General features: G+C 42.4%; 1 protein-coding gene across 2 annotated transcripts in view; it reads right to left on the bottom strand.

Moving 5' to 3' along the window:
- Window positions 1–5,691, bottom strand: part of LOC308101046 (serine protease HTRA1A-like) — a 39,557-nt gene extending 33,866 nt beyond the window's left edge. Inside the window, exon 1 of one of the 2 annotated variants that reach the window (XM_080450334.1) lies at window positions 5,027–5,691. In XM_080450334.1, coding sequence (XP_080306460.1) covers window positions 5,027–5,501 — 475 coding nt within the window. In that variant the 5' untranslated portion in view covers window positions 5,502–5,691. The remainder of the gene's footprint in view (window positions 1–5,026) is intronic. The other variant, XM_080450335.1, reaches the window with a different exon arrangement.
- Window positions 5,692–12,779: the final 7,088 nt, after the last annotated feature.

The raw sequence follows: 12,779 nt of genomic DNA, 5'->3' as shown, positions 1-12,779 counted from the left end.
GGGGGAGAGAGAGACGGGGAATGACACGCAGCAAAGGTTGTCGGGATCGGATTGGAGCATTGGAGCCCACGTGCCCTGACCGCTAGGCCAGCGGTCCGGGCCATTTTGACCCATTTTCAAATTCCCACCGCTGATAAAGGCCATCAAGGCGATAGGAGGAGGAACATAATGTAGTTTGTTACCGCTGGTAACACTACCCAACTACAATTTAATGAGCAAGGCTCCACCATGTCGGTGTCAAGCGTATAATGTACCTATTATATTGGAAAACCAAAAGGGTCATAATTCATCTCCTGTTCCCTGCCGTATCGTATTTTCTACTTTAATTACCACTTGACGTTTATAAACGCCAACCGATGATTGCAACAGCGTTCATGAACACCAGCTGCTAATGTCGGAAAAATTATATGACAGGGAACAGGAGATTAATTATGACCCTATCCGCATTCCATTTGCACATTCATTGTCTAATAAAACATTTACATGTAAAAGACTAGTTTAATGCGGTTAAAGTGGTTCTCAACCTGTCGGTCGGGTGAGGGGGGTCCCCACATGATTTTGGGGGCGTCCCCAGATGACAGTGAATTGACAATTAAACTTTTTAATACCTAAAACAAAATCAAAAAAATCAAAAGACCATTAATGCATCAAAAGTAATCAACAAACTGGTCAAACATTGGCCAAATTGTCAAATAATATGAGAAAGAGGCAAATAAATTGAAAATAGCTGATCTACAAGCTCACAACGCCTTGCAACGTGAGGTTGTAGATCTGCTATTTTCACAATATTTATCTATGGAACCGAGTCAAACTAAATGCAATGCCTCAACTCCTACAATTCCAAGTGCTTATCAGGGTGTGGGGGGGGGGGTTCCCCAGTTCACATATGATGATTTTGGGGGGTCAATGCCTGAAAGGGTTGAGAACCACTGGTTTAATGTGTGTGCTCCACCACAACCAGTTCCCACCTGCCCACCACAGAAGGCTTTTATTACAAATCCAACCATCAACGCAAAGTTCATTAGGTTTCATTGTGGCACAACAGTGTCTGAGCTGGCATGAGTGATGGCTTAACTGAAATGTCAGCAGAGGAAAAGGGGGAGCAGGGCAGAGAGGCTAGAGAGCAGAGTGGAAGTACAGCGCTGGCCCCTCCGGGATGTGACATCAGGTTTTGCCTCTGGCTTATCAGTGCGATCAGGGAACGGAAGAGAAGCAAACACGCCTCTCCCGTGCCATGGTGGGAATAAAGAGGGGAGGGGGGGCAACAACAGAGCCTGTTGACTGTAGGGTGAGGCTGAAGGAAGAGACGGGCAGGCAGCGGTGGATGGAAAACAGCATGGGAATTATGGGAAATGATAGGGCCGCAAGGGGGACCATGAAGGGGAAATATTTGGAGAATATACAGAGACAGAGAGAGAAGAAAGAAAGAAAGGAAGAAAGAAAGAAGATTGAGATAGACAAATACCAGGACAGACAGCACACAGCCTGACAGGCAGAAATAAGAGCAGAAACCATGCAAAAAGAATATTATTGATGGTGGTAAAGACAAGTCAAGGGAAAAGAATGTGCATAGTCAGCGTATTAAAAGTCACTAAGTAGAGTCACAGAAGGCCCATATTCATTATGTTGCCCGAGCAGAGCCTGCCAATATAAAAACCATAAAGACCAATCCCAGTCATCCAGTAGCCATGCATTCTGCTGTCTTCTTCTACGTGAAAATTACAATGGATACATGCCTAAATGTCACACACAACATCCTTAAGATGATGTATTCATTAAATCATTACCAAAGATCAACCTCATTTGAAATTCTATTCAATTTATTTCTGCTGCCATACCGTGCCACTTTTGTATAAAAATAAATTAGTTACTTGAAATAAACATGACCCCAAAGGCACAAGCAGAAACTGACCCAAATTTTCTATCCAAATCCAACAACTTGCATAATCAACAACTTCACAGGCCGGACGCAGAATGACATCATCCAAAGTGGAACGGCGTGTGTTTTCTTAACACTGGCCCAGGTCACAAAGTTGTGAGCGGGGCCCTGAGGGGCCTCATGTACTCTGGCACTGTAGTCCTGCAGATCTCCTGTCTATGGCTGACAGCTAAACCAGGACTATAACGTTCTGAATTCCATGAGTTGTTTGATTGATTGATTGATTGATAGATTGATTACTTCATTAACACTTAGCAAACAGGATGGCAGGTACAATTTAACAAGCTATGCTAAAAGGATAACACAAATAGCCCTGGGGGCTTGTTTCCATTGTGGTCCAATGAACTCAACTCATCATCAAGACATACAATATCGCACTTGGATGATCTGATCATCCAAACTAGCAATATACACAAAAACCGAGATATATTTCATAGAGAGACTACCAGTTTACTAGCACATACTAGACTATGGCAGGCTCTGTTAGCATCAATCCACTGAAACTTTTCACTGAATCATACCTTGAACTGAATAAACGGTTCGAGGGACAATCGGAGGCATTGGTTACGAAAAACAATAGCAGGCAGAAGATTGGTCACTTCACTGTTGTTATATCTCAAGCGTTCACACAGTTAGCAATTTAGGCATGAGCAGACCTTTTGCAATGACTAACAAATGAGAAGACGAACTGTATTGTTCCACAGTGGAGACAAAGCCAGATTTGGGGAATGCGTCATTACACACAATGATAGATTTTGACATAATATGGGAAACGTTACAGAATGTAACAGAATGTAGGTTATACTAACTTTGGGGTTTCTCCACTGGCTCCTGCTGTTCCTGTATTTTTAAACTGTGCGCATGCGTGCGTGTGTGTGTGTGTGTTTGTGTGTGTGTGCGTGCGTTTGTGCGTGCGCGTGTGTGAGTGCATGAGTGTGTGTTTGTTTGAACAGCAGCCAGGTATCCTCATATGGCTGTCGGCTGTGATTCATGAGTGATGTGGTCCCCTCCGATCCACAAAGCAAGAATAAGCAGAGAGAGAGAGAGAGAGAGAGAGAGAGAGAGAGAGAGAGAGAGAGAGAGAGAGAGAGAGAGAGAGAGAGAGAGAGAGAGAGAGAGAGAGAAGGAGAGAAGAAAATAGATACCTCACTCTATCAGTTTCCAAACCTTGAGCTAAGTTCCTTCAATAACTTTTAAAGTTAATTCCCACTTTCACAATTAAAACACATTAGATGGATGTACAGAACAGAACAGAACAGAACAGAACAGAACAGAACACACACACACACACTCACAAACAATACCACACACAAACAACAGATGCAGAATGAAACAATCTATATTCCACCATGTGCCCATGTGAACTTACACGTCACTGTTTGTCATTCCAGGATATCTACTTTCTAAGTCATATTACACAAGCATACAGCATTAATGATGATAAATGACTCACTGATAAATGGTACACAGCATGCATTCTTGACTGGACTGTACTATTTCATACACAAAGCATATCTGAAATGGAATGATGGTCTGTTTATTGTTAAGCTCCACTGATTGTGGTAACATTGTTTTCATTTGACACTTGACACTCGGTTGATATTAACCACTTGAATGCTATAGCATCCCTACTCTGGGGGAACATTCACCAAAAATGTGCAGATCTACAAGCTCACAACGTGTCTATTTTCGGCAAAGAGATTTGGTGATTTAAGTGGTTTAATAATAGTCTGTCATATTTCAAAACTCAATTAATGTTGTTGTCACTTGATTAGCCTACCACTTTTAGATTTTAGATTGCATTTTAGAAAGCAATTAAGAGTATTGCCACCAGCCATGTGACTGCATGTGGGCTAAACATACCAGAACTAATCTGTATAGCCTAAACATAACCCAATGTATACTTCGCAAGCGACACCGTCATACGACAAATTATAGATTGGGTTGAGGCTACATCGAGCTCCAATACCAAGGTTGAATTCATGACTTTGTTTAACCACTTAAACGCCATATGGGTAACCGAAGTCCCTCAGGGCTCGATACTAGTGTCTTTTCTGTTTTCTGTTATTGTGGTGAAAGCTTTCGCTGAAAATAGCCGATCGACAAGCTCACAATGCGATGCAACAAGTCGCTTTGTGAGCTTGTCGATCTGCTATTTTCAGCAAAAGCTTTCCCCACAATAATGATGCTGGGGTTTAGGTGGTTGACCAAGCAACATGGCTTTCTGATTTTGCCTAATTGTACATGCACGAATTACAAGGCTCACAAGAAGGAAACAACACATTTCAATAGTGGCCTTTGTTTTCTGAGACACATGGGGGTTTGTATCAGTGGATGCAGCTGTATGATGACATCTGTATCCTTAAGCCCCTTCACTAGCCACCCGGTGAGGATGCAAATCCCCAACTACTAGGGATATTTGTGGAAGTCGAATGTGAGAGAGAAACTGAATCAAACTTTAATCTAACCAGTGCAGTTTTGAACTGTGGTTTATTGTCGCTTAAAATTACAGTGAAGGATTTTACAAAGTGAATTGTTAAAATCCATTTGTAACGTGAGTGTACAGATGGAAACAAAATTTACCCTATTGTTTCTATGAGTACACTCTCAAGAGTTAAACTAACAGAAGTTCATTGTGTAGAACAGTGGTTCAATCTCAACCAGTGGTCCGGGGACCACCAGTGGTCCTTGAGGCCGGGGTTCCAGGTGGTCCCCAGCCAAATGATGGAGAGTTGGTAACCAAATGGATCCTTATAGATCTTTAACTCTTGAGAGTGTAAAATGAAACCCAACGGGCCAAATTATTGTTAAACATCTGCATTACTTACTTTATAAAAAAAGTCTACACAATTAGAGAATGTAGAAGAATTGTTATTTTGATCAACATTTGCCTGTTATGATAACAGATAACAGTGTTATCTCTCCTATGGTACCACATCAATACAGCATGGAATTGTGGACACAATCTTATCCAACGATAACCAAATATTCTGAGAGTCTAATTCTCATCAGATGGTGGTCCCTGGTCCGTGGCTCAAAAGCCGAATAAATAATGGACCTTGATATGCAGAAGTGAGCTTGAATTACCTTTCCCACAAGCTCCTCGCTGAATGAACAGAACAGGTGGCTGCTGGAGCTTCTGCGCCCGGCTGCTGACCCTCTTCAGCTCGCAGAGGTTGCGGTAAGACACTCCGTCGCTGCCGCACACGGGATCCGTGGCTTTACACGCGCAGATCCCGCTCTTGCTTCTCCTCCGGACCGTGGCGGAGTATCCCACGCCGCCGCCGGACACGGAGCACTCCAGTCCCTCTCCGCACAGCGGGTCCCCGAGCTTCCCGCTGGCGCCGCACGTCTCGCCCTCTCCCGCCGCGCACACCGTGCAGCAGCCGCAGGCGTCCGGCCCCTGTCCCGCCGGGCAGTCCGACGGCAGCCGGGGACACGTGGACTTGTCGCATCGCGCGGGACATCCGATCGCATACCTGTTGGTGGCGATCTGCGCGTCTGCTAGCGTGATGGACCAGTGTGCAAGGGCGGCGGTTACGCACAACAGTGACCAAAACATCGTTCAAGTTTAAAATATGTACCAGGTACTTAACAACTTAACAGTAAACAGGTAAATAAAAAGTATACACAGTGTCCCCAGTCCTTCCTTACTTGCAGTGTTATGGGATGTGAGAGCTCAGTAGTTTGGGAGTAAATCAGTTCAGTCGCTTCAGCTGGCCACTGCGCACCATGACGCGACTGGAAGTTTTTTTCTTTCTTTTTTTTTGCTGGCTCTGCAATTATAAAAGCCTGCCTCTACTGCACACATGAGACAGATGACCCATCGGCACACTTTCTAGGCGTCACGTCACTGTGGTGGTGGGTGTATTATTAGGACCCCTAAACCTACATTGTGCATGATATGTTACATTTTCCACATACTATTTTAGCGATGCAGGTTTTTGATAATTGCCAATCCAGAAGTTCCTCATTCCTCAGCCAGCATGCCTGAATATCCGACCTATAGAGATATGACGATTCTCATAAGTAAAGTAAACTATCAGAATCGTAATGGAAAAAGAGCTGTCTATCTCCATTCATTTTGAGGGTTTTGTATCACACATTTAATTGTTACCATGCATAGATAACACAATTTCTAATAACTTTAAGTGTGCCTGCCCCTCGCAAAGTATTTTAACTCCCTTTGATTATTTGTAAGTACTTTTACTCAAATACAGTAGTACAACACTGCACCTGGATCAGCAACAGAATAGGCTACATATAAAATATTTTTTGCTCACTTTTTACTCATTTTAACAACTTTTAAGTATTTTTACTCATTTAAACAACTGTTAAGTACTTTTAAGTATTTTTACTAAATGTATTTACTTTTAAATATTTTTACTCAAATTGTAGATTGGTCTTTTAGTGTGTGTGTGTGTGTGTGTGTGTGTGTGTGTGTGTGTGTGTGTGTGTGTGTGTGTACAGATATACTGGAGCTGGCAAATCCTCAAGGACCCCTGGGGGTTCCCGAACCGCACTTTGATAACCACTGGGACAGATGAACCCCCCCCCCCCAGGAACATTTACCTGGGGCCCCCCACCTGGGCAAGGGCAAGACCTGGGATGTTGGTTGTCTAGGAAGTTGACAACCGGAAATGGTTGAATTTGGCGGAAGTACCGCCCAAGGAAATGACGTTGATGCTTTACAAATCTGTTAAGATTCTCCGTCAATGAAACGAATGTTGTGATTGGTCAAAAAATATCGTTTCCGGGGGATACGGAAATCCTGTCCACTCAGGACTTCCTAGACACTCGCTGCTTTACGTCGTGACCAGGCTCTTCTCTTCGCAGATAAGTGAGGCTGGTACCGAGGTTAGGGGCCCCCTGGGAAGCGACCGTGTGTGTTTCCTACCGGGTCTCAGTAGGCGCAGACGGCTGTGTTCAGTGTGTTGTTGAAGGACACTTGGCGCTGGCACTGCCTGGGAGTAACCTGACTCAGCCAGATGGGGGCGGTATTGAGTTTCACATTACACCCTGCATCTGGGATCGCTCAGGGAGTAGAGCTACCCGGTTGCTGCGTGTACGAACCAATCAGCGGCTGCTAGGGGCGGGATCATCCAATCACCTGCCAAGTAGCTTGAAAAAATGAAACGCCGTCTTGCATCGATTCTGCTTGCTACCAGAGTCTCAGATGGAAGTAGGCTGTGAAACAAAATGTGTGTCGCAAGCTTCTTCCATTTGGCAGAGTCAGGTTAGCCTCGGAGGGGGGGAGCGATAAGAACGATTCTGTCCCTATCGGTACATAACTCGAACGGCGCTGAGTCGGCTCTAGCGCCTTCGCAACGTTTGGCACAGCGACTCGCCTGACGGCTCGCTCTGCGGTGCCTCTCGTTGCTCTGACGTTTAACTGTTTTTTGCTGAGTCTGTTCTCACCAAGTGGGCTGAGTGGTCCGCCTCGCTGGGGGCGACAAAAACTATGCCTAAACCTAAGCTTAATCCCAATAAAACATTTTGTGACACATTTTAGATAAGATAAATAAGCAGCGAGGGGAAAGGGATTCAATCCCGGGACTCTGGAAGATTGGAAGCCTAATGCTTACGGTGCACGCTATGGAGATAACTAGTAATGCATGGGTTTGGGAGTTATTTAATGCGGTCCGCTCATGTGAGAGGCAGTTCCGCGTGCGTCACAGAAGGGGGCGTCACCAAGTTACTGAGACTAGGTAGGAAACATCCATGCGCCCCTGGCGACCTCAGCAGCAGAATGGAACTCCATGTGAACTCCTGTCACTCAGAGGTCCGTAGTTCACATTCTGTATGTCTCTCTGTGCTTTGGTTGTCACATTGTGTGAAAGAAGACAAGTATGGCTACATCTTGACCGAATTATTTTTTGTTGATTTTGTTTTTAAGATTTCCGGGCTGATTTCAGGCTCTGGCTCCACTCTGCTTCCTCGTGTGACGCACTCTAGATTCGAAAGTTGGCTTAAAACACCCAAACTTTGATCTGTGATTGCGGGAAAAAACATGTGATGTATTCGAAAACCGTTTGAACCACGATAAAGTCCCTGTTATTGTGTGCTGTTTCACGTTTAAATGTGTTTCTACGTAACAGTATGCCAGAGTAATGTGGCTCCAAAGTGAGGTGATGTTTTCTGATGTTTTCTTTGGGCCCATCGAAAGTCAGGTTTTCTTTTGGGAGTAGTTTCTTGCGTATTACGTCGCTGTGGTAACGTGTATTCACGTAACCACATTGAATCGCACACTTGTCCCGGCCGAGCCGCACGTTTTGATGTATTGCGGGGGTATTATTAAGTATGGCGGATTACAATAAGTGTTTTGCCATTGGCATGGCATGCACACTTAATTAGTGTCCTAAGCGTAATCAGAAACATTTGTCTGAACACAGATGATGAGATTAATAATATTATAAGCCAAAACAAAGACAAACTTGTTTTCTCAAGAGCTACAAGCTATTAGTTAATCTAACAAAAATGTTTATTGGTTGAAATTGTTGATATTGGCAGTTTGACGAGGAGGAAATTCCTAGGTGTCCTGACTGAGTGAATAGAGGAGGCTAGGCTAGTAGTAGGCTACGTATGCTGTAGTAGGGAGAAAACAAAACATCTCTGTTAAGACTTAAGATGCCTGTAGTGTGTCGTAAAGAGTCCAGTAAACAGAGGGCCAAAGAATCGCTGTCATAAAGAGCTACAACACAATGTGTTAGCTTATGGACTCTGGGGTCTTTTTAATGGCTCTTAGTTTTAATGAGGTGGTTCGATGGAAGAAGAGACCACTTCTTCTCCGCTGCTCCTGCACAGCTTCGGGAAATGGAGGAGGGAATTTTAAGAGGATGCAGGGCAGGCCTCCTGTGGTGTGTGGCGTACATTGGGGACGCTGGGGAGTAGATTAATGGATGTGTGTGTGTGTGTGTGTGTGTGTGTGTGTGTGTGTGTGTGTGTGTGGGCGTGCACGTGTACGTGTAGTGCGTGTGTGTGCCATCACTGCCATGCGATTTGAACTAGACACCACACCAGTACAGACAGTGCCCAAGGCAGGAGTCTGAGGGCACAGCGTAGTCAAAGAACGATGGGAAAATAAAGATTAAAAGGACCTCATCTATCAGGAACACCCATTCTCAAACCGAGACCAAACCATGGACGGACAAGACTGAGGTCTCTGTGATCTCTACCAGCAAGTCTGCATGTATTGTAAGGGGGGGTCTATGTTCCCAGGGTCCACCCCAGCCCCAGCCGCCCTAACCCTAACCCTAATAGAACTCTGGGAACATAGGCATGAGTGACCTTGTTATGTGACCGTATGTGAGTGAGTTCCCCAATCCGACAGAGACTTAATTTGTCATGCTTTGAATGAACACAGACCAAACTTTTACAAACCTATACAGTGACTGTATCCAGCAGCTATGAGGCTATACATTGATCTGTGTGTCACAGCATCTAAGGCTACTGATCAGTATATTACAGTATATGAGGCTATACAATGACCTGTATATTACAGTATATGGGGCTATACAGTGATCTGTCGTCCTACTGTATATCACAGCATATAATGAGGTGATACAGTGATCTGTATTCTGTGATACAGGATAGGTGGACATCTAGGCACCTCAATGAAAAATTATGTCTATTTTGTCCAAAAAGAAAAAAGAATAAGAATGTTAAAAGAATAAATCTTTAAAAATGGTCTTGAGTAATGTAAAGTGATGTGAAAATGCAGGTACATCATTATCAGACTAAATGTTATCCTTCAACTTCTTGTTTATGCCCCAAAATAGGGAATTGTAGAAATATTAGACCTTAATTGTCTAATGTTTTTTTGTTGTTGAAAAAAATAGCCAATTTAACACAAAGGTGCCCACTTATCCTAATACCGTATTCTGTACAGCATCTTAGCCCCTTTCGGGACCCTGTATACCTTTTTATTATTTGGGAAGGCGCCTTCCCAAATACAAAAAAAGGTATTCAGGGTTCTGAAAGAGGCTATACAGCATCTATGAGGCTATACATCAGCATCTGAGCAAGCCTATACACTGTTCTGTAGCCTATATCACAGCATCAATGGTCATTTCAGGTTTGGGTCCAAGAACCCATGTAGGGAGGAACCAGTTTAGGGACCTATATTGGCTTCCTGTGGAACACAGGGTCAACTTGGCAAGACTGACCATGGTCCACAAAATGTTATATGTTGAGGTTCCAAGTTTTCCCCCAAAAAGTTTTTAAGGCTGGTTAGGGACACTCAAAACATGTACACCAGAGCCAGTTCCAGAGTAGGAGTAGAGTTTTAGTAAGGACAGAAAGGGCAGTGGGTTTAAGAATAAGGTTATGTATTTTGTTGTGTCGGAAATAATGTGTTTATTTATTGTGCATCATTCATTGTTCATGTCCATCATGTTATGAGCTGTATTTGTTGTGCGTATGAGCGAGGACCACAATGGAATGAAATCCTGGACTTTGTCGTATCCTTGAATTGTTTTAACATGCGTTATGAGTTTTCTAATAAACTAAACTAAATTATCTGACAGCATGAGGCTACACAGTGATCTGTAAACCACAACATCTGAGGCTAAACGGTGATCTGTACATCACAGCATCTATGAGGATATATACAGTGATCTGTATATCACAGCATCTATGAGGATATATAGTGATCTGTATATAACAGCATCCGAGGCTACGGATGTTGCAAACAGATGCTACGGAAGTTGCAAACAGATGCATGTGCGCATAGTCAATGTTGACCCTTTAAATTACTTTTACACCCACCTCTTCCAAAAGCCAACTTTTTGAGGAATGACAAAAAACAGATTTTCCCACAAAAGGCAGTATATTTTTTCCGTTTCTATTTTCTGCACCAAATCAGTCAGCCGGTTCTAGTAAACCACCAATTCAATACAAACCAAAATTCTAGGCAATGCCTTTTCGTTGTTTTGTTGCGTTTGATCATGTGGTCCTCATGTTTTTTTTATGTCTGCTGGGCATTGGATGTTTGTGCAAGTCAGTTTAGTTTTCAAACAATGGATACATTGGTGAAGGCAATATGCCCATGCTTTTTTTAGGACAGGCTCTGCCTGTGAAATAAAAATGCTGCCTAAATATCCCCATTGTTACCACAAGAGGGCAGTGTAAGCTTTGCTGAATGCAAGGGCCATGATAGGGACTGTAGGTAATGAATGGTATACTCCTTGAATTCTATTATCCAAAATTCTATAACATGTGTGTGCTCCGGAGAGATATATCATGAATACATCGGTCATTAGTCACATCAGTAAAAACCCCAATCACATTCACAATGTGTTTATTTTTTCCAAGTCATCCACATAATAAATAAAGACAATTCAAACCAATTACACAAGACAGAAAAAGGGTGAAATAGCTTGGCTTTTTGTGTGGTAAGGGGCTGACATGAAGCAGGCACTTTATAAATGGCTAGTTATTATTACTTAGCAGGACTACAGTTGGGATTTCTTTTTAATTAAGTCCATTTAGCAGTAGCCTACTATTGGGGTAACCCTTATTTGGCAACACAGGTAAGGAACAATGCCAGGAAACATCTATGAGCACACCAACATAATATATCTACAACACACACACTCTTGCAACAGAAAGCCAATCCCTGGACATTGTTAAAATTGTAGCATGCAAGGGACAAGTATCTGAGCTAATCTTCGTTAAGTTAAACCCATAACCATTTAAAACATTTAAGTTTGAGGACTTCATGTGTGCCTATATTTGCCAAGCTTCTAAGAGAATGGTGTGGATTGAAGATAACGGACAGGTCCAGTTGGCTGTAGAATTAAGATAAAAAGTGTATACACAGGAAAATGTCACGTCAGTTTCTTGTCAATGCACGGCTGTTGTCAACTTTGCCATGCTGTCTAATGTAGTGAGTACTACTCTGTTGGATCGCTTTCTCATAGTGTGTAAATGTATTTAGCAATGTGGCTGTTTTTTTAAGTGTGAATTGATTCTATACTAGCACTGCTACTTAAGTCTTAAATGAATGCACATTCTGGGAGAGAATTTTTAAGTGTATATATATATATATATATATATATATATATATATATATATATATATATATATATATATATATATATATATATATATATATATATATATATATAAATAAATCCCATACAGGTTCACTTGTGTACTCACCAGCAGACCTTTAAACTATATGACAATTAATGACTATATTTTGCACGAGGCATCTGCAGAGTTTACTAAGAATTGATGAATTTTGCTTGATTAAAATACACATAAGGCGACATTAAATTCAAATATTTGGTAATTAAAATAAAATAAAGCTGACAAAGTCAGTGGTACCGTTCCTCAATGTGTAACACAGTGACCAACAATGGAATAACACTCTGTGTACACCAAGTCATTGTGGCTGCATATATGGTCACAGAGACAGTTTTACATAAACTCGGTTCTAAAACAGAAACCATGACCTAGCAGTGACTTTGAAATACAAAAAATATAACAGATTTAGTCTTAGACTAGATTTTGGATTAATTCATGACTGTGAAATTTGCTTAAAACGCATCACACCAAGTCCAGAGTACTACAATTAAAACGACTGAGTGTACGAAAGCACCGCACAGATTTGGATATTAGTACAGAGATTAGAGAAGCGGTGAATATCGAGTCTTGGATTCAAGCACTCTTTTTCAGTCAATAGGAAGTAGCTTGCACCCTTTAAAAGCTCCCTTATTTACTTGGCACAAAATGGTTCGTAAAAATACCGGGCCCCACAAATATTGTCGAGCAAATCTTTGTGCACTTAAGCCAGCTGGTTATGCAGGTTAAAATAAAGTTCTCTCATTGCATTTTA

Source organism: Gymnoscopelus braueri (genome assembly GCF_963280865.1).
Source record: "Gymnoscopelus braueri genome assembly, chromosome: 14".
Lineage (NCBI taxonomy): Eukaryota > Metazoa > Chordata > Actinopteri > Myctophiformes > Myctophidae > Gymnoscopelus > Gymnoscopelus braueri.
The sequence above is the reverse complement of the archived record's forward strand: the minus strand, read 5'-3'. Positions and strand labels throughout refer to the sequence as shown.